Source organism: Oryzias latipes, chromosome 6 (genome assembly GCF_053564925.1).
Source record: "Oryzias latipes strain Hd-rR chromosome 6, Olatipes_Hd-rR_3.1".
NCBI classification, from domain to species: domain Eukaryota; kingdom Metazoa; phylum Chordata; class Actinopteri; order Beloniformes; family Adrianichthyidae; genus Oryzias; species Oryzias latipes.
This window is the reverse complement of record NC_136242.1, coordinates 31,274,291-31,298,271: the sequence shown is the minus strand read 5'-3', so window position 1 is coordinate 31,298,271 and position 23,981 is coordinate 31,274,291. Positions and strand designations below refer to the sequence as shown.

General features: G+C 42.0%; 2 protein-coding genes across 5 annotated transcripts in view; one reads left to right on the top strand and one right to left on the bottom strand.

Annotated features, from left to right (window-relative positions):
• Positions 1–23,981, top strand: part of e2f4 (E2F transcription factor 4) — an 89,638-nt gene that overhangs the window by 55,683 nt on the left and 9,974 nt on the right. The window lies entirely within an intron of this gene.
• ferry3 (FERRY endosomal RAB5 effector complex subunit 3) lies at positions 1,439–23,930 on the bottom strand. Of its 4 annotated transcripts, none has more exons than XM_023956058.2 (14): positions 23,792–23,930; positions 21,205–21,393; positions 20,961–21,106; positions 20,500–20,681; positions 19,961–20,060; positions 19,322–19,446; positions 17,543–17,649; positions 17,250–17,447; positions 16,942–17,070; positions 15,678–15,746; positions 15,394–15,596; positions 9,216–9,273; positions 4,968–5,035; positions 1,439–2,587 (listed from the first exon to the last, which is right to left on the bottom strand). In XM_023956058.2, exons 2-14 carry the CDS (start codon positions 21,383–21,385, stop codon positions 2,495–2,497), a joined length of 1,659 nt encoding a protein of 552 aa, XP_023811826.1. In that variant the 5' UTR covers positions 21,386–21,393; positions 23,792–23,930; the 3' UTR covers positions 1,439–2,494. The 4 variants fall into 4 exon arrangements, with proteins under 4 accessions (XP_023811826.1, XP_004069884.1, XP_023811825.1 ...); XM_004069836.5 differs by lacking the exon at positions 23,792–23,930 and adding an exon at positions 21,768–21,902; XM_023956057.2 differs by lacking the exon at positions 23,792–23,930 and adding an exon at positions 21,552–21,788.

The window sequence follows — 23,981 nt, the reverse complement described above, 5'->3', positions numbered from 1 at the left end:
ATCGGAGAATGATCAGCCACCAGTTACTCAGCTGCAAGCCTCAAGCCCTGGCCTGGCTTCAGGACTGGACCCAAGTAACGTCAGTCCAGGCAACGTAGCAGACCTTGTTTTTAATTTTTTCTATGAGTGGCATTTGAGCTTTTCTTAGTCTGACTTGTTATCTAAAACCTGTCTGTGATGGAAACCCCAACCAGGGTATTTACCCCAGACAGCATAGTGTGGGATCACTCAAGCTCTGAAACCACCCGCCACAACAAAGGGCCAGTTTGTGGAAAAGGAACATTACCTCAGCCTGAGTTAGTGCAGGAGGCTGAATGTTACCAGATAGAGATAGTTCTCTAATAGGCTTGGTCTCTTTTCCAAGTATATCATTCTTTTCTTAAGCCTTTCAGAGTAAAAAATATCCATCTATCTATCTATCCATCTATATACTTAACATTACAATACACTTTAAAGCTCCAAAAAGTTGGTTTTGTATATATAGGCCCTTTAACTTTCTTTAGTTGAGACAGTTATGGAAAATGCAGGAAAATGTTCAGTCTCCCACTACTTTCTTTCCTTGTGTTCTTTTTTAACACACATGCCTTTTGAAGATGTCAGCTGTTTTCTTTTTCTGCTGCTTCTGGCCTTAGAAGTTGTTTCTGATATAATGAATGCCTTCATTTTCCCTGGTCTTCGTTTCTATAAATTATATTACCAGCATTTTAGTTTTTCTTCTTGTGCGTTTGTCTTAGCTGATCCACCAGCCTCTTCCGAGCTGTTGATTATAGTTGCCTTTATTTTTTTTAAACGTTCCTTTGGTTTTTGTTTCCTTTCCTTTAGTTAAGATACTTCCTAGAACCAGGAAACACTATCTTTGCCTCTTTTTCCCGGAATAAATATTTCTCTGCTTCTTTACATGTCCAGGTGCTAAATCTTCTCTTTTAAGGAGTGTAAACTCAGGAAGACAGATTCTCATTCTCAGTTGACGGTATGTTTTCTAGCTGGACACCCAACAGTCAAGGACACCAAGGCTAATTCCAAGAATGTCAAACACTCAAAGCTCCATGCTTACAGTTTCACAGAATCTGAACTTGCCAATGCGATAAAAACAGACGAAGGTTTCATCACGAGTCTATTAAAAATCTCATCTTTCAGGGCCACTGTCGGTGTTTATTGCATCATTTTAATGACTCCAGTATTAACTCTATTAATTTACTCGACACCCTAAATAAAAATAGCAGAAGCTGTGAGATTACTCTGTCAGGCTAAAATGAGGATGTGTCTGAAGTAACACAAAGAGATTAAAACCAATGACAGACGCAAATCAGAACTTCCGAAAGATTATGTCGCTGCAGATAATTAAGAGTACATACCGTGCGATTAGCAGAAGAGCATCACTCATGACTAGACAAGCAAACTAAAACCTCAGTCATTTAAAAAAAACAAAAAAAGCGTATTTTGCACACACAAAAAACACAAAATTGCAGTTTTTTATTTAAACAAAGTTAAAAAAAAATCCATCAAAAAGCAAATTTATTTGACACAAACCTCCTGAAAGAACAATAACAAACGTTGCTGTTAACCCTAACCCTAATGTTTAATGGAAGTGATGGGATTAAGAACAGTGTCATCTGCTGCTGCACAGGCAGAAGAAAGGGGCTGCATACCAGAATGTTCCACATTCAAAGAGAATATTTTGTCACAGCCTTTGTGACGTACCGTTAAAACAGCAAAAACTAATAATTGCCCAGTAACATCTCGTTTGGGGAGGAAAGAAACTGGTCTTTATGGCAGCGTGAGGAAGGCCTCAAATTCTACACAACGCCAATCAAGCGTGATATTAAACAGAGTAATCTGCTACGTGGATGAAAAGGGCTGTCCTCTTTCACGAAGGCGTTCATAAACAGATGAATGGGATTAGAGGCCGTTCACATACAAGATTCTTTGTAATAAAAAATAAAATACTTCTATGGTGGATTTCAGTACATAACACAACTGGACCTAAATGTTCCTCAGATTTATTGAATTGCATACAATCAAAACGTAGTAGAGGGTTTTTTTTTGTAGTTGCTTGCTTGTTTTGCATCTTTTTAGTGCTCAAACCCAAAGGTAAATCCTTTGCTTAACTGTACTGTGAATAGAAACTGGCGACAAATTACTGCTCCTTAGCAAAACTGGAATACTTGCAGCTGATGTGATATGATATTGTCATCAAAGTTGCACTCTAGAGAGAAAAAAAAGATAATTGCAGTAGCTGCTTTTGGTGAGCCAGAGAGTCCAATCATCTTTGAAAAGTCCCACCGGAGGAGGAAAAAGGAGTTCTCTCCTGTATTCTCTTTGTTTGCACCGTCGCGGTTAGTGCTATAAATCCAACATATAACATTTTTGTTTTCTAATAGTCACATTTAATTTGCTATTTGACAAATATCTTAGATTCCAAGAGCATAACTCCAGTGCATGTCGGTGTTTCCTCTAGAATCAATAAGACTGAGTCCTGCTTGTGAAGACATCATCAGCGCTTTGAAGTGAGGGTGAGTGTCGAGGAGACTCTGAAGATCTGAGGTAGCATGTTGCTCAGCTGGTAGAACATCTCCTCTGAGATACTCTGGCAATAAGACAAAATGACAAGATCAGGCCCAGACACCAAAAAAGACAGATTCGTCCGACAAAATGTGGTGAAAAAATACATAAAAATGAACATAATTCAGTTGAATTAGCAAGTCTTACTGAAGACGAGATCAAAAACGACATTCGTTCCCTTTTCTTACTGAACAGGAACTAGCGTATTTTCCGGACTATAAGTCGCACCGGAGTATAAGTCGCACCAGCCCAAAAATGCATTATAAAGTAGAAAAAACACAGATAAGTCGCACTGGACTATAAGTCGCATTTTAACTTTCACAACCTTATATGACACAATCATAGCAGACTGTTTATCTAATAATTTCACAGTAATTCTTTCTCATATTTATTTGTTCCTTTCATGAAGCATCATTGGCCAACTAATACTCTGTTTTCATCCTGTATTTGTAGAAACAGTTTTCACTTTTATTGCATTTCTGAATCTGTGAAATCATTGGAAAATAGAATATTATGTTGTTAGCCTTCAAGATCTTACTGTAAAAAAAAGTTTGTTGATTCTCTGAGTCACTTAACATCCTCTTAACACTTAACATACCTCATACATCAAATTGACCCAGGAACATAATATCTGTTCCTCACAAATGACCATAACAGGAGGGTTAACAATGTATTTATTTCAATTTATCTCTAATATAAGTCGCTGCGGAGTATAAGTCGCACCCCTTGCCAAACTATGAAAAAAAGGGCGACTTATAGTCCGGAAAATACGGTAGGTAAAAAAGAGAAAAACTGCATTCCAGAACCACAGACAGGTTACTTCTGCTGACATTTGTAAAGTTTGTTCAATCATGAATCACCACAGCTGAAATCTTGGTGTTTTGATCTTTTTTTTTTTTTTTTTTTCCAGAACATTCTATAGACCAGCGGTCCCCGACCCTTTTTGGGCCATGGACTGGTTTCATGCGAGGCTGAAATTTGCGTCAGATTATTTTTTTTAGCCTCCAAGTTTCCAGTTTCCAATTTGTAGTTTCTTGTTGTTGTTTTGTAATACTCAAATCAAATGTTGAACTGAAAGAAAATGGTGGCCCAAAAACAAAGACTTGAGCCAAATGATGGAGAAAGTGAAACGTTGCATCCCTTCAATTTCATATGCCTGCAAATATCAGCTCATTACTTTCTCAAAATGAGCTGAACCATCTTAAGTTAAATATGACAGGAGCGGTTATCTATTTTCGCACAATACTTTAGGACATTTTTTACAATTCTGCAAGTTGCTTGAACCCTTTTGAAAACCCACAGAGACAGAACAGCACTGTCTGTGTCTAAATAAGCCTCAGCATTCCTTCTGTTGTCCTGACGTGGAAGGGGTCACTTCTTTTGGGAGACAGAGCAGTCAAAAGGCTGAAACGAAGACAGCTCCTTCCACCAGGGAAGAATGTTAAGACACAGCAGCACACGAGCAGACAGGCAGACAGCATATACTTAGACATGGTCTGTCTTGGATGTGGGGGCAACGATAGTCATTTCAGCACTTGCTATTTTGACGTGTGCCTGAGCATGAAGCTGGCAGGAAGCTCATATTCCTTTGATGCGCCTCGTTTTATTGTCTCATCCTGTCGACGTGACATCGTACCATAGACTCTGCTGCCTCTCCGACAGACCACAAACCCTGCAGGTACATCCAGCTCGACTCAAAGGAACTCAAGTCGCTAACACAGAGGAATTTTCACCTTAGAACGGAAAATGTTGCTCAATTTATATGGAGTGAGGCCCGTGTGAGCACGTCCGTCTTCCCACTTGTTCCACAGTCTTGTGATTGAGTCGGAGCTTTCGCCACGGCAGTGAAAACAGCTAACTAAAGAGACTGGGCTTTGATTTATAGTCAGCTTTTCAAACATTAGTTCTTCTCCGCCTGACTTCAGAAGCTTACACTGCAAAGCCAGGTGTGCCTTTTGTGAGCTCATATACATACAAGGCCTAAAGTACACATTTCTTTAGAAAGAACTGAAAGCATCCACGTATGGCCGTCAATAAGGGAACAATCGAGGCACCTTAAAGCCCAAAATAATCCACATGTGAAGAAATTCCAGCTTTCGCTGCTCTCAGTGGGAGGTTACAGGTGAAGTTTAGAAGTATTGTGACCCCATTCATAACTACACTAAAATGTATAGAACAGGGTTTCACATGGCGGCGCCTAAAATGAAAAATGGCTCGCCACCTGCAAGATCCAGAGCTGTGGAGATTTGAGAAGCTCCTGTAGTTCCTGAATATGTCTTTAAAAAAAAAAATCAACAGTTCAGACCTGCTGAGCTCTCCAGTGTATGATTTACAGTATTCTGGTAACACGTTAATTTCACCAAGATGTGCATCCACCCTGAAATCCCAGCTTTTTCTAAACTCACCTTTGGCACCACAAACTGGACCGTGCGTGATATACCTCCATCCCACGATGCCATTTCCATCATAAAACCTGTTAAAAAAACATTTATTATTGAAAACCTGATGGTGGAATTTCAACAAAGTTTGCAAAAATTTAAGTTTTTAAGCAACAGTAAAGAATTAGCAGACGAGTTGGAATTTAAATAAAAAAACATTGGAATATTTGTTTAATTATAAATTAGATTATAAAGTCAACGTGACAATGTCAAACGATACTGCACAGGCCAAAGTAGAAATTAGTTTAAGGACAAAAGAGAGGATTGCTTTTAATCAGATTAAAGCAATGCACGAAACACAGATAAATAAAACTAGTTGGAAATTGTTCTTTAAGTTCTGAATTCATATTTCATACATGCTGATTATGATAACTGCACACACATACTTTTCTGTGTTTTTTAGCAATGGGATTAACTAAACTGCTGTCAGCCGACTTCCCTCAGTCGATTCCACTATCATGTCATTTTATAGCCTGTTCCTTTATGTCAGTATTTATTTTATTATTACTAAAACAGCACTGATCTGATGATCTGAATCCTAAAAACATATATACAAAAGGACCAGTGGCAAATATTTCATTCACTGAGTATTTAATCTATATTTTAAAAAAGTCTTACAGCAAAGACTTGTGATGTAAAGACCCACTCTGATGAAAATTGTGTTTTTGGTGTTTTGTTTTGATGTTCTTGTGTCATTTTTCGGATTTTAAAAATAACCTCCAAATTGCATTACTTTATTCAGTATTTCTTTATTTAAATAGTTGTGAATCAGTTGGAGACGAAAACAATGCTGTTTGAAAAAAAACGCTTATTTGTGATATAGGAAATATTCTGGAGGGGCCACAAGCGCCCTGCTCCGCTCCATTCTGATGCATCCACCTGTAGATCCACCAGATCACTTTTCGTCTCGATCCAAGCTGCCATTTGGCTCAAAACTGTACGGATGGATAGCTCCAATATTTCTCGACGTTTTTGTAGCACCGCTAATGTTGGCGTCGGGTTTGGGGGGGCTCTAAGCTAGTGGGAGAGCGTGTACACAGAGAGCTGCCAGCAAGGTGGAGGGGTATTATTTAACTTTAATACCCCTCCACCGGAGGGGTATTAAAGTTGTATTAAAGGCGCCGGGGCCTCCGGTGCCTGGCGCCTCCGGTGCCAGGCGCCGGGGCCTCCGGTGCCTGGCGGGGGGTGGTGGGGGCTCCGTTGGTCGGGGGGTCGGGTCCGGCGCCGGGGTGGGGCGGGCTGGGGCGCTGCGTGGTCCTCTGGGCTTGGGTGTGGGGGTGCGTGGTGGGGGGGTGGGGTGGTGTTCCGGCTTGGCTTGGGGGGGTGGTCCCTTTGCCTGTGCTGGGGGGGGTTGGCGGGGGGCGCTGCTCGGGGGGGGGGCCCAGCGGCGCTGGATGGGCTTCCCATCTACGCCTGGGGCTGGGATCAGCCCTTCCCTGGCTCTGGGGCTGGACGGGACAACCCTCTTGGGGCCCCCGGGCGCTCTGGGTGTCATCCGCTTCGGCTGCGGGGTCTGGGGTGGGGTGGGGTGGGGGGTCTTGTCGGCCCTGTCCTGTGGGGGGGCATTCTGGGGGAGGGGGGGGGCCGCTATTGGTACGGGGCAGGGGGGGTTGACGGGTCGGGGTCTCCGCTGAGGCCATCGGCGGTTTCCCCGGCCGGTTGGCTGCCTCGGTCCCGTCGAGGCCTGACCAGAGCTCTTCTAGGGCCGGCGTTTGGGGGTGGGGGCCTGGGCTTGCTCCGGGGGGGGCCGGCGCTTTCTGGCTCCTCTCCCTCTGTGTGGGGTGGGTGGTGCTGGGCCTGGGGTGTCGGCGCCTCCGGGGGTGGGGCCCCTGGGCTGGGTGGGCCTGGCCCCCTTGCTGGGGGGGGGGGGGGGGGGCGGGGGACAGCTGTTTGACCACCGGGGGACAGTCTACCAGCTGTCCCCAACTTACCCCCTTCCTCATATAACCTCATAATAGGGTGAGGGGGTGGGGGGCTTAGCCTGCGATGAGCTTTGGGGGGGGGGGTTTACTAGGCAGTGGCCCCCCCTCCTATGGTTGCCGTATGGAGTGGGCCCCCCCTCTTTCGGTTTTATTTGCACCTTAGACATGTAGGGCCCTTGGTAGGGGGGGTGCTTGGACATCACTGCCAGCAAGCAGCAGATGTCCTCCTAGCACCCTACCCGCCAATTTTAACCGCACCTTAGACATTTAGGGCCCCTTGGTGGGGAGGGTGAGGGGACATCACTGTGAGTAATCAGGAGATGTCCCCTTAGTGCCCTACCCGCCAATTTTAACTGCACCCCCCTTAGTACACACACCCCTCCCCCCTCAATATATACATCCCAACATAAACACACACACATGCACACACACACCCTCTTAAACACACATATACGCACACACATTTTGCAAGGAAGGTGGGACCTAGGACCATCTGTCCCCTGCCTCTTCCCTGGTGGGGGGTACGGGCCCCTTTGCAGCGGCGGCCGTGTCCCCGGGGTGCCGGCTTCCTGGGCCCGGCGGTGCTCTCTCCGCGCGGTGGGGGGGTTCACATTACATCTGAGCCGGGGGTGTTGGTGTCCCTGGGGGGTGGGTTCTGGCCCTTGCTCCTGAGCGCTGGGCCCCGCCAAACTTCCAACTGTGGCCGAGCCTGGTCGGGCCATATTTACAACACCCCTTGTGGGCCCTCTTTTTTCCCCGGGGTTCCCCCCTCCTGGGCGGGGGCGGCGGGCCCCTGCCTTGCTCCTCCCTGGACCAACCGTGGGCCGGGCGGATGGCCGCCTGGAGTGCGGGGCGGGTCTCCCTTGGGGGGTCCTGGCTCGTACCTGGGGTTGGGGCGGGGGGATGCCCGGAACTCCTGGGTGGTGGTGGGGTGCTCATCTGGGGCTGTGGGCGTCCCTCTCCGGTGGGGCCCTGCGTTGGGCTCTCCCGGCGCGGCGGGGGGGCTGTTCTCCTGGTTGGGCTGGGGCGGCCCTCTCTTTCCCTCTGTGCCTCCCTGCTCTCTGGCTCTGGGGGGCCTTGCGGCGGTCCTGCTGGCCCTGGCCTGGGTGGCGGGCTTGGTCGCCCGGGCGGCGGTTGTTCCCTGCCGGTTTCCGTGTGGCGTGGGGGGGATTCCGGCTGCCGCTGCTGCTGCGGTGGGGGTCTTGGGGTGGGGATGGCTGGGCGCTCTCCTTCCTTCTTTACACATTCCACCATCCATATTAGAAGAACATGAGCACTCACCTGAGCACGGGTGTTGGCTCACCTTTGCACTGGCGGTTTGCGTGACTGAATGACTGAAATGTTTCACACTAGTTGGTGTTAAGGCATAAGTATGCGTGTGAGCACTATCTGTTTTGTGTACATGTCGACAGATGGACATTTTTGCAACTAGCAGGTGTGTTTGACACTTGGGTGTGTGTGTGGACAGGCTCCGCCCTTTTTGTACTGCATTTGAGCCTTACCATGGTGATTAACAACCAGTAAACTTGTTGCTCTATGCTGCTTCATGGTCTTATCCCCCTTCCCCTCCTACTATCACCCTCCTTCCCCCCCTCTTTCTAACGTCCCTCTCTCTTCTTCCCCTCTTTCCTTTTCCGTCCGGTCCAACACCAAAGATCTTCAAACATGTTTGAAATTAATAAAGTTTGGCCTCAATTACAAAAGGGGTTTATTCAGACATACCTTTGGTTTGTCTGAAGATTAATAACCCCTCTTGTTAAAGTAAAATATGTCCAACACAAGAGGCCCTCAGCTCTCATCTGTTTGCCCAGCTGTTGGACAGGACAAGGTAAAAAAAAAAAAAAAAAGGTGGAGGGGTATGGGGGGGGGGGGGGGGGTTGCTCCGTGCCAGCGGTCCAAAGTGAACTTCAAAACGAACTACTGCCGAAAACTACGTCCTCAAAAACGACAAATGATTTGGCTAAATACGGCATCATCATCATGAAAAGACCAATGGGAAGGCTTTGAAAATAGATCAAAAGATGATGGAAGTGGAAATTAAATGTAAAATCCTTTTTGTAGTGTCAGTTAAAACAGGCTTATTTTCAATAAATAATAAGAACAAAGCATCCCATGATAAAGTGTGGCCAGAACAGATTCTGTGATTCAGGGAACCCGTTTTGGATCAACTAGAACCAAACTGATGGAGATAATTGTTGTTATTGTGCCTCATTCCAGGACTCACATGATTCACTTAACTTCATTTATCTATTTCAATCAAACCTGAGCATCTGCGAGTGAATAAGTACGTTACCTTTGACACATTTGAACACCAGCTCGGCCCTCTTGAGACACCAAGGGATAGTCATCTCCTGTGAAGCAAAAAGATGATTCGAGTGCAACTTTACTGACTGATTTTGGTTAAGAAACTTCTTCTTCTTCTTCTTCAGTCTTGTCTTTGTCTGTCTTGACAAATGTCTTTGTGGATCATTATCAGAACCAAACATAACACAATATTAATAGTAACAGATTGGATTTATCTGTGCTTTTCCAGATGCTCAAAGTGCTTACAATGTATCCCCATTATTCATTCAGTCCTCATTCATACTTGGTGATGGTTTGATTTGATTTGATTTGGTGTATTGATTTATTTCAAGCATTGTAGTCAAAGCAATAACTTTGGTAACTACTGATGCAGCCACAGCTGCCCCAGGGCAGACTGACAGAGGCATGGCTGCCAGTACGCTGCCAGTACTAACCCTACGGCCCCTCTGACCATCACTGGAACATTCATACACATTCACACACCAGTGGAGCCACACTGGAGGCAGGGAGGGGTGAAGTGCCTTTCCCAAAGACACAATGACGGTTGACTGGATCGAACCGCCGACCCTTTTGTTGGCCGACCTGTTTAACCGCCTGAGCCACTGCCACCCTACAATAGAAGGAGAACATAGCCAAGAGAAGCCAACACCTCACTTTATTCCCCAGGTTTTAGAGAATAGGCAATACCACCTTAAAATGCTTCCGAGTTGTAAAGAACATGCATTACTTCAGGGAACTTATTCCAAATGAAATGTACTTTCTGTGAGTGTACAGAGTGTACAGAGTACTTTCTGTGAGTGAAACTACATCAATGCCCCTTTACACAGTTTCTGTGCGAGTTACTTCCACCAAGATCTTGGCGAGTTTGGCTCCAGGCTACAACTGGTAACTTCAGACTCGTCATCTCTGAGAGCCATCTTTAATCCCAGCAAACAGTGTCACACAGACACAGTCATACTCCCACACACATCCTTAAACTGACAAACGTTTCAAGGACACCTCAACTCATCAACGTATTTTAAGCAGAGAAGGATTTTTGGCTCAATAGGTTTCTGAGCAGCAACACATATTTTCAGCTTAAAATAATGGGCTAATGTATTGCATGAACAAGGAAAATCTTTGCTTTTCAGTTCTCTTCAACATTGTTTAAACACACAAAACCCTGAGCTGAAGGAACTGCCCTCCTCTAAACAAACCATACCAACAATGTTTGTAGGAAAAGCCACGAAAAGGCCTGTACAAACACGCAAAGACCTCTACTGAATGAGAAACCACTTAAAAGACCTGAACAGATGGATAAGTGTTGATGTCAATTCAAAAAGCTATCAATTAAAAGCCTCTGGCTCCCAAAGCTTCAGAAAATTAGACCAATGGTTTTGTAAACAATCAGATCTTGATCAGACATGAGTATAGACAAATAGTACCGAGCATGTTGTGGCAGGAGAGCAATCCAGACAGAAGCTTTGTCAAAAAAAAAAGAAAAAAGAAAAATCATGTGAAAATGAAAGTGCAGGTTTTTGTTGTGAAGTGTTGCGCCTCAGGACTTAAAATAGGTCATCGTATTGGCTGGTTCTGTCAGCTAAAACAAATAAAGGAACACGCCGTACATTTTCAGTTTTTGTTTGACCAAAAACTGGGACAAAATGCAAAAAAGTGGGCTGAAAAACCAGGAAAAGTTATAAAAAATTAGGATCAGAGGTGTTTTAAAATCCGTCAGGAAGTTGGAGATTCAGCACATAATATCTATGACTGTCCTAAATAAGAAAAATATTGAACAACACTGCAATAAAACCAATATTAGACATAAAACGACGTAAACACCAGGCATTTCACGAGTGTTCTTGAATACATGTTTAGTTCAGTGTTCACACTGATCAAGTAAGGAGGGGCTTCTACTTCTTTTCCTACCATTTGCATGTCTACCACTGACAGTTGGAAGAGGCTTGGTGCAAAATGTTGAAGTGGTGCAAATCTTGTGATTTGGACATGAAACGGCTCGGTTTATAGCCTCCTTGCAATGGCGAATATGGATCCCCACCGTGTCAAGCGAGTGGCTTGGTTTAAAAAAACTAAACTCAGACGTCGTCAGGCTCGTTGCCATGTCTGGAATCACCCGTTAAACCAATTTCATGAGTCACTGCCAAATCTAAGTCCCTGATTGGTCAAAGTTCTAACTGGTAGGGGTGTAACAATACGTTAAAATCTCAATTTGGTTCGATTCAGAATTTCATAGGGCTTGGTTCGTTACATTTCGGTTAGGTACTGCTGTTTAACAAATCTGCCTGATATGAACTGCTATTTTATGAACTATTATTTTATGGTTATTTATTGTGAGTGTTTGTGTGTGATTTGCTGCCGGAAACCTGCCGGAGAATTAATAAAGTTTTTATCTATCCATCTATCTTTTTCGGTAAAAAAAAAAAATCAAAGCAGAAAAAAATGACTTACAAAATGCATTTATTGGTTTTACATAACAATAAATAAAATTGACCTATGTATGTGATCTGCTTAATAAAATAAGAAAAATTATTAGCTGCCAGGAACCAAAAACTTTATTTTCAGGCCAGCGTTAAATATTAAACATTTGAACTTGCACATTTTTTTCTTGTAGACCCGATTGTTATGGTCGGTGATGCCGTTTTAAGATGGTTAACAGATTAGATGTGTTACTGTGGCATACGGTGTCTTTGTGTAACAATGTCAACACACAGCATTCGACTTATCCAATTGTCTTTTCCCTTCATGGATGGTGACAACAAAGCCAAAGTTTTCCCCCCACACAGGAAAGCGTAAGGAGATGGCCTAACGCCTGCATTAGCCATTTTTTGACACGCTTACTGTCCGTCACCTAATAGCGTCTCTGAAGAAACTCACGGCTAACATTACTTCCGCTTTGGCGCAAAGTTAATACAGTGGCGACCTGGGGGTAGCCCCGCCTATAGCCACTAAGACTCATGGGAAGTGTGAAATCTTGTGTGTTGAATTCTTCACCATCACTGAGAGAGCTGTGAAGAGAAGTGAGGTTCATGTTGTTAACGCTGTTGGAAAGGAGATGGAGCAATCTATTTCTCTGTCTACTCTCTCCCTGAGACAGTTAAAGGGCGAGTCGAATATGGGGCACGGACAGCCAACACAGCTAGTTAACTGGCAGCTTTGCTCTCGTTTCCCCGCTACGAGTGACAAAGCAGCTGGGTCGTTACAATGCTTATGCGGGGGGGGGGACACGTACCAAAACGGTACATAGGGGAACTGTACCGAAATGGTTCGGTTCAACTACGTGTATCGTTGCACCCCTACTAACTGGTTTAACTGTACGCAGAGCCCAAGAGATGTCTTCGGTAGATCCCATTGAAATATATGGGGAGGTTGGTCAGCTTAACTTCTGACCCAATAGGAAAAAATAAAAAGTAAATGTGAAGAGCTTTGATAATGATGGTCCATAAGTCGTTACTGTGAATTAGCTTGAATCATATCCACCAACATTTGAGCAAAGCAGAGATTAAAGGAAACTTTATCCACAGTGGAGGAAATAAGTATTTGATCCCTTGCTAATTATGCAAGTTTACCCACAGTGTCTCTGTTGACAGACAGAGACACTGTGGGCAAGTGGGTAAGTGTCAATTCGAATTGAGAAAGCCTCTTGGATGAGAGGTGAAACTTCTAACTTTAAAACTAAGTCCCTAAACCTACAATAACTTTAAAAATGTATAACAATTTCTTTGCATTTCACTGAAGGAAATAAGCATTTGAACCTTCTTGCTGGAAAGAATTTGTGGAGAAACCCTCATTATCAAGCACAGAGTTCAGACATGTAATGTAGTTGAGCAGGTTTCTGCACATATCAGGAGGGACTTTAGTCCACTCTTCTATGCAAGTGGCTTCTAACAACAGTTGTCACGGTAACCCCCAGCTTCTTGCTGAGGGTTTTGTAGTCAAGGAAAACCCCAGAACTGACGGACTTAGTTTCATATTTACACATCATTAGACTCCTTTACTTCTATTCTTATAATTACAAAAACCTGAGATAATATTTCTCCACATTCCTGATTAAAGAAAGTAAACCAAAGCCCGGCCTCAGCTGTCACCAGCGAGTCGGATCAAAGCTGACACTGTTGAAACAGGCAGAACCCAACTGAGCGGCAGCACAGACAATCGTCACCCTGGACCAAAAACAACACGCAGCAAGTTTGGGCGACGGACAACAAAACGGGAAGGAATAACAACCCAGAGAAAGGTTTTACTTCTTATTCCCCTTTCTGCCTTTTGTTGACTGAAACACCAGGAAACAAAAAAAATGAAGAAGAATTTGAACAAATTTTCAGGCCAGAAAGGGGTCCAGAACAAAGCTGCTGAAGGGCGTAGCAGCAGCCATGGACGCCCACAGCTAAACCAAATAAGAAGGATTGAACTTTTAACTAAACACAATTTCCATGATTTCTAACATTAAAGTCAATCTTGACAGTCAATTAGGTAATGAAATTCATCTTACTTAGTACTAAAAAATTAAGCAAAAATTTCATTTGTATCGTCTTGTTGGCTTACAATTAACTTTGTTTTTGACACTTTATTAATGTGGCAAGAAAACACCAATTTGTTAAAATGTTTTAAAAATATATGCGAGTACTTAAAAAAGCCACTATGTTAGCACACATTTATCTGTACTGACCCCGAGGGCTGATGCTGATCACAAAACAGACTATTTCACATGTCAGTCATAAATCTGATTCATGGAATGTCAAATTACCAGATCCATGACAGAAAGAACTAAAAGATAAATGTGGCCAATCTGGAACCTGTACGACTGGAATTGTGATGATTTCAGACTGTACACTCATGGTGAAAACAGAGAACATGCAAAGCACATGCTGACACATGAGCATAAAAATACAATACTCAGAGAAAAACAAGACAAAAAATGTTTGTTCATTTCATTTAGAAAAGAAAAACTACCTATTATAGCAACTATAACTACAAATTTGAGCTATTTATTATCCATCATTTAAACATTGTGGTTCCAAAGAGAGACACTCAGCCTCCCGACTTGCTGCACCAGAACGTCAGAACTTCTTTTGTCTTATGCAATGATCATACTGCATAATGTGGATTTTGACACAGGTGAGCAAAAAACGGGCAAACCTGTATGAGGGCGTGAAGGTGACCTGCACGAAATATCCAGGTCATAAGCTGCTAGGCTAGCCTGTAGGGCATGTTTATGCGCATTCTTTTCGGTCGGTACTTAAACCTTATGAATGACAAGTGCGGTGAAAGGTCATGCCAAGATAACATCAGCTTTCTCTCATAAGTGCATTTAACTTACATTGGCCTTACAAAAACGTCACAATACCCTTACCACACGCACAACAATGGGACGTTCCATTTTCATAACATCCCATAAGGTGGCCGTACGAGCCTCAAGGAAACTGCAAGATGCACCTGTACTCTCCCCTCGAGATGCAAACGCTTTTCTTTACGACCCTCCTAGTCCCCTGGCCACCTAAAGACGGACAACCCTGTACAGGACAAGCCCATAAAAGACAACCTCGTCAGGGACAACCCCGTACAAGACGAGCCCATGTGGGACAACCACAAGCCCATAAAAGACAACCCCGTCAGGGACAACCCCGTACAAGACAACCACGTACAGGACAACCTCATACGGTACAACCCCGTCAGGAACAACCCCGTACAAGACGAGCCTGTACAGGACAACCCTGTACGTGACAAACTTGTACCTTTTTAAACCAATTTTCACTCTGCCGTTAGCTTGGTTTCCCCGTCGCAAACCTTTATCCTTTGTTTCCCCCATTCTGAGCTTCTCCACTGAGTACACGACACAGACTCACATGTATGTGAGCCACTTCACACATTCACCATTTCCTCATGTTTGACCTCTTAGGACCTGGCGTCTACATGTGTGGACGTCACATTTTGGGTTACATTACCACATTAGTGAATTCTGCTTAACTGGGACTCTGGGACTAACATTACCACATTAGTGAATTCTGCTTAACTGGGACTCTGGGACTACGTGTGTAGAGGGTTAGCTCAAATATGAACTCTGGTCTTAAGACACTAAAAACTCCCTTTAGATAATAGGATTCACCTTATTTATTTTTTTACATTATTTCCGGCGGAGTTTGCTTGCATTGAAAAAAGGCTGTTCTTACCTCGGACATGTCATGCACCAGCAGCAGGGGGATGGTGATGGTCGTGATGTCATGCGTGCAGCAGACCTTCAGGATGTTCCTCAAGCCCATGATGGCGGGGTCGCGCGCCGTGATGTTGCCCGAGCGGACGTTGTCGTCCACACACATATGAAAGACAACGTGAGCCTCTGACAGGTTGGAATGTCGTGTGATGTAGAACTCGCCTTGTAGGAAAAAATACCAGCATGCTTCAATTAGAGCAGTGAAGCTGCGTGATGACAAAAGCCAAGAAGCGTTGCTTTTACCTGGTAATATATTTGAGGAATTTCTTTCAAAGCTTTTGTTCTTTTCGTCACCTCCATTCTTTTGAATTTCTGAGGGGGAAAAAACACAATACTCAAATAAACATAGGAATAAAAAACTTCAATGACGACACTGGAGAGCCAGAGGAAGCTGAAGTATTCATGAAAGGATTTAGAGCGAGCAAGAATGTTTCTAAACATAGAGACACTCCACTGAACCACTTATCTTAAGACGTTACGATGATCTGAACACTTTTTTTTATCACGCAAGTCACAGTAATGCAAAGTGTCTTCTATTCCCAGACTGTTTAATCTTTCTCTCGTGTTGCTGTCATTTACATGAAAACCTCAGAAAAGACTCGCACTAGAAACTCAGCATTCACAGTAAAGGATGTCAAATATGAAAAAAAAAAACTTACATTTATTCTATTAAAAAAAAAAACACTCAAAATATGAGGAACTTTTCTTTCTTGTTTATCTAGTTAGACTTTAAATTCTGTTTAACTGGATTAACCTTAAAGTGAGTAAAATATGTAGAAGGGGGCGGCCGTGGTGCAGCGGTAGGGCGGTCGACCCATGATCGTAAGATTGCAGGTTCGATTCCCGCCTTGCACGCCCATGAGTCGAAGTGTCCTTGGGCAAGACACTGAACCCCACCTTGCCTCTGGGGGTAGGCGGGCGCCTGTGTTTGGCAGCGGAGCCGCCACCAGTGTGTGAATGTGTGAGTGAATGTGCGTGTGACTGGGTGAATGGGTCTGTGACTGTAAAGCGCTTTGTCCTTGTAGGAAGAAAGGCGCTATATAAGTATACGCCATTTACCAAAGAGATAATAGCCAAAAAATGTAGCGGTCTCTACATTAAACCTTTAACAAAAAAGTTTGGATTCCTGGAAAAAACATTTGCCAAAAAGAGAAAACGGACTTTAGACTTTCTTTATTTTTTTACCCGTCATCACTACTTTCAGAGAAATGCACCTTTTATTAAGAGTCAACTAACTGAAAGAATAAATAACTAAAACATACATGCATTGGCAAAACCAGAATGCCAGTCTATACCAGTCTAAGTTAGTTTTTAATGTGTGAAAAAGCTCGATATTTTAGAAGCCAACAAATTAATGAAACAAACATACACAATATGTTTTTTTTAAACTGCCTTTACAAAAATAATTCCAAGAAGCTTTGGCTTCTTGGAAGCAAGAAGAGGAAAAAAGACTTCGGACTTTCATTATTTCCCGTCCGTCTTAAATAGTTCTTATGACAGGCCTCACCGGGCTGGTCTTTGGGCTTGCTGCTGCGCTGAGCCCTGGCATAGAGCACCACCTGCTGCACCTCCTCCAGCTGCTCCTCCAGACTCAGAAAGTGGAAGTCCGTGCACTCCTTGGCCACCGTCGCAAAGTCTGGGAATGACAGAGGCAGAAATGTTAAATACAAACTGCTTACGTTTATGCTTTATGGTTTTCTAGAAGAACTTTCCTTTTTCACTTTATAAAGTAAAAAAAAACAAAATACAACGGGGGGGGGAGAGTACTGAATATTGAAAATAAAGCTCTCCAGTTTCCTGTAAGTGAGTCCTGACCTCTCTTGATGCCACTGTAGGAGTTGACTCTGTTGTCCACCAGCAGCACCAGCCCGCAGAGCGAGGACGAGTACAGCGACAGCGCCGTCTGCAGGCGCCGCAGCTTTGCTCCGCTGCTGCCGTATCGCCGGTGTTTGCAGAAATCCAGCACTTCTGCTCGGACCAGCCGCAGGTTATGCATCGTCTTCAGCTGCGCCCCTTGTTCAGGAAAGGACACAAAGATGCTTTTCATGGACATCGCAAAAGGCGAAAGAAAGCGTTCAATCAAAACGGGTTGGGGTCATCCAGCTGACCTAAGTGGATAGTGAAGCTTTCCTCCAGCTGAGGCTGCTCCTCAAACATCCTCACCCCCGAATCTGCAGCTTCTGACAGCTGGCTGGGCTGAACCTTTATCTCCTCACTGAAAATGTGTTAGAGAGCAAACAGCTGTCCATCTTTTCATCAGCTTGAACACTCCTTTAACTCTAATGAACTAAAACTATATTTAAAAAACAAACAAACATGTTAATACAAGATTCTGAATATCAAAGTTTTGCAAATAAGTAGACTTATTTTAGTAAAAAAAAAAAAAAAAATTCAGATAAAGTTTCACTGATGACAATGTTGATAATTTACCAAATGATTTGGGAATCCTAAATCACATTCCAAACCCTGAAATCTTCTTGTTTTCTGTCACTCTAACCCTTGTGCTATCCTAGGCACTTTAACGTTGGGAGTTGGGTCATCTAGACCCACTAGACAGTGCTCTGAACCTTTTTTCTTCAATGATTTGTGATCTTCACTGGTGTCCATGGATTACATGAAATCTTTCCACCTTTGTCATGGTAGGGAGAACACATCAATGTGAGGGTGGGGTCATCTAAGATAGCACAAGGGTTAAAAAGACAAAACTTCAGCAAAAGAAAGATTCTGTGAAGCGCTGATGTGTGCAGGAAAGTTTCACCCACAACAAGCTGTTCTGTGTTGCTCTGTCAGCTTTTTCCAGAGGACTGCTCAGGAAAATCTTTCTGCTACGATTTTTTTCCCCCTAAAGGTTATTCAATATACAGAGAAACATGTTATAAATGTATTGTAAACTCTGCAGCGTTACAGTTCTTCATATAACCATCCTCGTCTCTTCACTCAAAAACACAGCTTTGGGTGAAAGTTTTCTTTCCTCTCTATATTAACAAAGCCTGAATGCAAAAATAACCAACTTCAGATAGAAGATAGAAATGTTAGGATTTTGTGTATTTATCTTCTAGCAAAGTTTTGACATCAAACTCTTAAAACCTTAATGAAAAAAAAACCCATAACATCATTCAAAATTAAAACAAATGTTGCTAAATGTAAAAATATTTCAAATCTGTCCCAAACTAAATTGCAGTTAATTAAATGCTACTACTATAAAACAGGCAATTTAAGACACCGACACTATTTTAAATTAAATTAAAAAGAACTACATTGAAGTCAAATTTATTCCACCGCTTACAAATGATCGAAAGAATGGTTTTGTTAGAAACATTGAGCCATTTCTAATAATTTTTCCTTCAGTCATCTTTAAAACCTTAATGGAATTTTTTCTCATTTACAGCCATATAAACACAAAAAATATCATCTGAGATGAAGATCTTTGCTAAAACTACAAAAATCTGTCAAAAAAGCCTTAATATTCCCATGGTTATGCATTCCAAAAGCAGTTTTTCTCTTAACTTATGAGTGAAAAACATGATAAAAGATGCACTTTTTAAAGTATATATATATTTCTTTTTAGACTGGAATAATTTTTTGAAAGCATCTCTGACTATGGAAAAATGGAGAGTCCACAAAAAGATAGCATACTGGATTTTGGATCAGGAGCGCCATCTAGTGACAGTTAGCACTTGTTACCATCGCGTTTATCTGCTCAGTGAGACCTGTGGTGGGGTTCAAACATGTGAAAACTGTTTATGCTTGTGGATGAAAGAGAAAAAAGCAGTCTTCTAGAATATGGTGTTATTATAAAAAGAACCAGGTCTCATTTGTGGCTGTGTTAACAGCATGGCGGTGCCACACAGTCTTAACATCATCATCAAAGTTGAGTGAGTACTGACTTGATTTGGCTGCTGTTGTTGGATTTCTGCAGATCCTGGTGCAGCTTGATGACCCACTCTTGATATTCCTGCTTCTGAATGGTCGTCACTTGCTGCAGCTCAGTACTCCACTTGTTCTCCAAAACCTTTTCAAAGAAAACCAATTTGGATACATTATGGTGACAGAGAAATCGAAGAAAGTTTCATTTGGTGGACAAAGACCGAGCTTAACTGGAATGAACTCTGGCTAAATCGCCAGATTATGTGGGGCGACTACTTTTAGAAATACTCCCACAAACTAGTGAATTAGTGAAAGTCCCGCTGCCTCGGCAGAGTGACTATCATCAATAACTAACTACTACACATGTCTGCAATATCTTGACTTCCGTGCAATCACACACAATATATATTATGCTGCGCTCATAGCAACTCAACTCATTCCATTCTATTTTGTCCATACATATTTAACTTTTAACTGTTTCTGTACATATTGTACATTTTTTTTGTTAGAGATGTGAGTACAGTATTTCTATTTTATTTTATTTTATTTATCTTCATCACTCCAAGGCTGCTGCAGTTCCATTGTATCATCATGTACAATGACAATTAAAGGATTCGGATTCTGATGAAATGATCTGCACTGCTCTTTTATTTTCTTACCTGCTGAGCATCAAAATGTTGAGAAGCAACTGCATTTACATCATGGTCACTCAGAGTACTCCCCAGCTCGTGCATCACTTTGTCCATTTCTGCCGCTTGCCTACCAGGAAAGAAAGAATTCAAAATGCTGATAACAAAAGAGGAACATAAAACAAAGAATTTTTGAACTTCCTTTCTTTCAGGATAGCCTCCATCTGACCTTCTCCTCTGCATCCTCCTGACTCACACCAACCACCCTCATGTCCTCCTTCACTACATCTGTGAACCTCCTCTTTGATCTTCCTCTAGTCCTCTTTTCTGGTAGCTCCAACCTCAGCATCCTTTTACCAACATCATCACTGTTCCTCCTCCCAACATGTTTAAACCATCTCCATCTGCTTCTCTGCATTTATCTCCAAAACATCTAACATGAGCTGTCCCTCCGATTCCAAGAAACAACATCATGTCTCACTATTAGGGTGACATGAGGCAAAATGCACAGTGAACATGAGAAATCGTCTCAACTGCCTTTCCATGAAGTAAGAACATATTCAATGCACCTTTCTTGTAGCTTCTTGATCTCCATGTCTCTCTCACTGATGAGCTCAGAGATGCTAACGAAATAGTTGTGCTCCAGGTTAAGGAGAGTATCTGAGGCAGGAGAGTGGATCAGTTCATGGTAAACGTCAGCAAAGTCTTCATCCCAGCTGGGCTCTTCAGGGCGAGCGTGCTCCAGTGTCGTCTGAAACAGGTTTTAAGCAGCAGGATGTCACCACAGCAAACGGGTCTTTCTTTGTCTCTCTTCCCATTACAAAAGCATTGATGCAGACGTTTCTACAAACAGGAAAAGTTGTGTTTGGTTTGCCTCATCCTGGGCTCTAAATAGAAAAGAATCTGCACCATCTATATTAACTGTGGTACTAATGGTAACTGCGAGAAAAAACTGTCAACTGGCTTCTTTTTTTTATGAGGGTTTTGATCACCAATACTAAAAATGCTGAAGTGAAAGAAGTGTTTTCACCTCCACATACGACCTGCTCCATGCGCTGGCGAGGTGGTTTACATCCACTTCTCCGGTTGAGAGTCTCTGCAGGGCCAGCTCGGCCTCTCGCTCATATTCCAGAAGGGTTTCTTTCTCAATGAAGTTGAAAAGGGAGACTTTAAGCTCTGCAAATGCACCAAGAAACATGGGCATCATTTTTGACATATAAAACTGAACGACGGTAAATCAACTTAGTATTTTTAGTACGTAAATGAACTCTCACCGTTTTCAATGAAACATGGTATTTTATGAAGCATCATGAGTCGTCCGTGAAGGTCACTGACGTTGACCTGGGCAGGAAACTGTAGGGGCACCTTAAGGACACAGTTGTATTTTCCTGCCCTGAAATCAAACACAAACTCCTTTTTGGTGGAACTGCTTGCTTTCCCTTTGCTCTTCTTCATGCTGATGCCTGGAAAAAAAAAGTATACATCTCTTGAATTTCTTAAATTTGTGGAATCAAGTCAAGTCAAAGAAAAAAGTAAACATAGACATGAACAATGAATTTATCATCCAATGATTTTCCATTTCAGATTAAATCATAAAGCTTCACCAATTAAGCACACATACCTAACGGTTTTAAAACTCATGCTTTTAACCAAGGAAACGCAAAACTGTCTTTTCGTTTAAAAATGTATGCTAACCCATTTTGCTAGGTTTACTACCAAATATTATTCTTTAAAAAAAATATTAAAACGTGTTTTCCAAAATGAAATCTCGAAGCATGTAATTAGTGCAACACATCTCCAATGAAACTTCACAAAATCTCTAATGAGACACGTTTACCTGAGCCTGAATGTATATACTGAGGTGATTTCCGTTGCTGCGAAAACTAGCTAGCTTGTTTTTGTCCCAGTCAGCTGACCGTTGCCTACGGAAGCCGCATGTCGTCAAAAGGCTTTCGCAAACCCCACTGTGCGCGGTTTCTTATTTAAATGTTTGTCTTTGAATCTGATCAGTATAGCACTTTTTTGAATGTTAGGAACTATTATTATTTATCAGTTAAAACAGATTTATTGTGACAGAATAATATTATTTTACAGATTGTTGTGAACATTTCTTATGTAGTCTCCCTCTACAGATCATTTAGTCGTAGTTTTGTCACGATTGGGATCACTTAGTTTTGAATCTAAACATTCCTTGATTTAATAATAGTGTAAAATATTAACTTTTATAAAGCCTCACAATTAAAAAAAACTCCATCAAACTACGTAGAATTTGAGCATTATATATAATAGTATATAGTTGTGTGCTAAAGTCTTTAGCAGAAAAATATTGTAAACGAAGAAAGCTTTTTACAAATGAGAGTTGATAATTTATTTTCCTTTTTCAACAAAATTCAGTAAATAAACAAAAAGATTCTAATCAAATCAATATTTAATATCACTACTTTTGTTCCTTCAATCCTGCATCAATTCTGTTAGATACACTTCCACAAAATCAAAGATTTTTGTAGGAATACCTTCAGGTCCATCATCGAGAATTTATACCAAACAAATGCTAATGATCCCTAATGTCACACATAGATTGAAACCTGGTCAAGGACTGAGTCAGGAACAGCTGTGATGGACGCTTAAACCTGGGGAGAACAGCCAAACTCTGCAAGGTGAGGTTGTGAAAGACATGCACATTTCTAACATCTTGTAGTTAAATTAAAAAATTTTACTGCATCAAGTAACTTATAAACTTAAAGATATGTAGTTCAGGGTGTAGCGGTTCATTTTAACAACAAATCAATTTATATCATGATTTGCTGTTCCTGATACAATTAATAGCCAATATTGGTTCATTTTGAACGATCCAGTTCAATCACTGACCTAAAATCCAGCCAGGACATTTTTAGCCAAAACTTTTAAACCAGTGTGACTCTGGTACTCTGATACTTCTGGCAAGTGTAGAGTTGATGTGTACACATAAACAAGTAAACAAAAATTAAAAGAAAATCCATTCAAATTTTGGTTTCATAAAGTTGTAACACATGACCACATGTCTTTACACAATTCAAAGTGTTTCCACACATTGGACTGTAACATTCTTTTTTATTTTTTGGCTGCCACCACATATGTGTTGTCTGCTGTGATGCACTTGGTCGCTTTTATGTTACGGTAAAATAAACCTACCATGTCTCCAAATGCTATTTTCCAATCTTGACATTTTCGATTTATTTAATTTTGAAAAGATTTTATAATAGTTTGAATAGATAATAGATTAACAACTGCCCTAGAAAATATGTAGAAATATAAAATTGTTTCACTGATTAAGTCGATTAATCGTTACACCCCTATAATAACTTTTAAACTTAAATTATGTGGTAACATTTTTGTGGTTAAAAAAAATAAAGTCGTTAGGATGCAATACTGAACTCAAATAGTTAAATTCAAAATATTTAATTTACAAACCAATGTTTACACAGTACACTAATTCGCACTGCTTTGCAACCTTGAAAATGTTTCAGTCAATGACAATGTGGTTTGGAAGAAAAGCTTTAGAGGGGAAAATAATTTTCAAATATTCATTTGAAGAACGGTGCCTGCGTGTGCGCGCGTGGAAGTGCGTTTTCTTCAAGTTTAAGTTGCTAAGAGTTCGAGTTAAACTTTCTCCTCTACCAAAAATTCTTGCAACCAATACTTCCCCTAAAATCGCAATAGAAAAACTACTAACCGTCTTTTTTCATACTTTTTTCAATGTTACATTAAAAATAAATCACTAGAAATACATGTTCGTGCTAGCAAATGTATTTTTTACGTGGTTTTATTTTTTCATGAACATTTGCACACGGTCCCTAAAACGAAAGCACCGTCCCGTCATACCTCGCGTGGCCAACGGCTCTCCACCGACTGCTCCTTCATTGAATTTCCATACTCGCTGCTTCAGCTCGATTTTGCTCAGTTATTTTCAGAAAAGCAGCTAGTATTGACTCGTAAATTTGCACCACACCATCCACGCGTGTGTGTTTCGAACTGCGGCGGTGGAGCTTTCTTTCTTGGGCTCGCTGGCTGG

Coding starts and splice junctions, on each gene's coding strand:
- ferry3 (XM_023956058.2), bottom strand. CDS start 21,385: ATGAAGAAGAGCAAAGGGAAAGCAAGCAGTTCCACCAAAAAGGAGTTT. Junction 9,274..15,393: donor TGGTGCATGACATGTCCGAG/GTAAGAACAGCC, acceptor TTTGCTTCACAG/GAGATGACTATCCCTTGGTG. Junction 2,588..4,967: donor TCCAGTTTGTGGTGCCAAAG/GTGAGTTTAGAA, acceptor TCTTATTGCCAG/AGTATCTCAGAGGAGATGTT.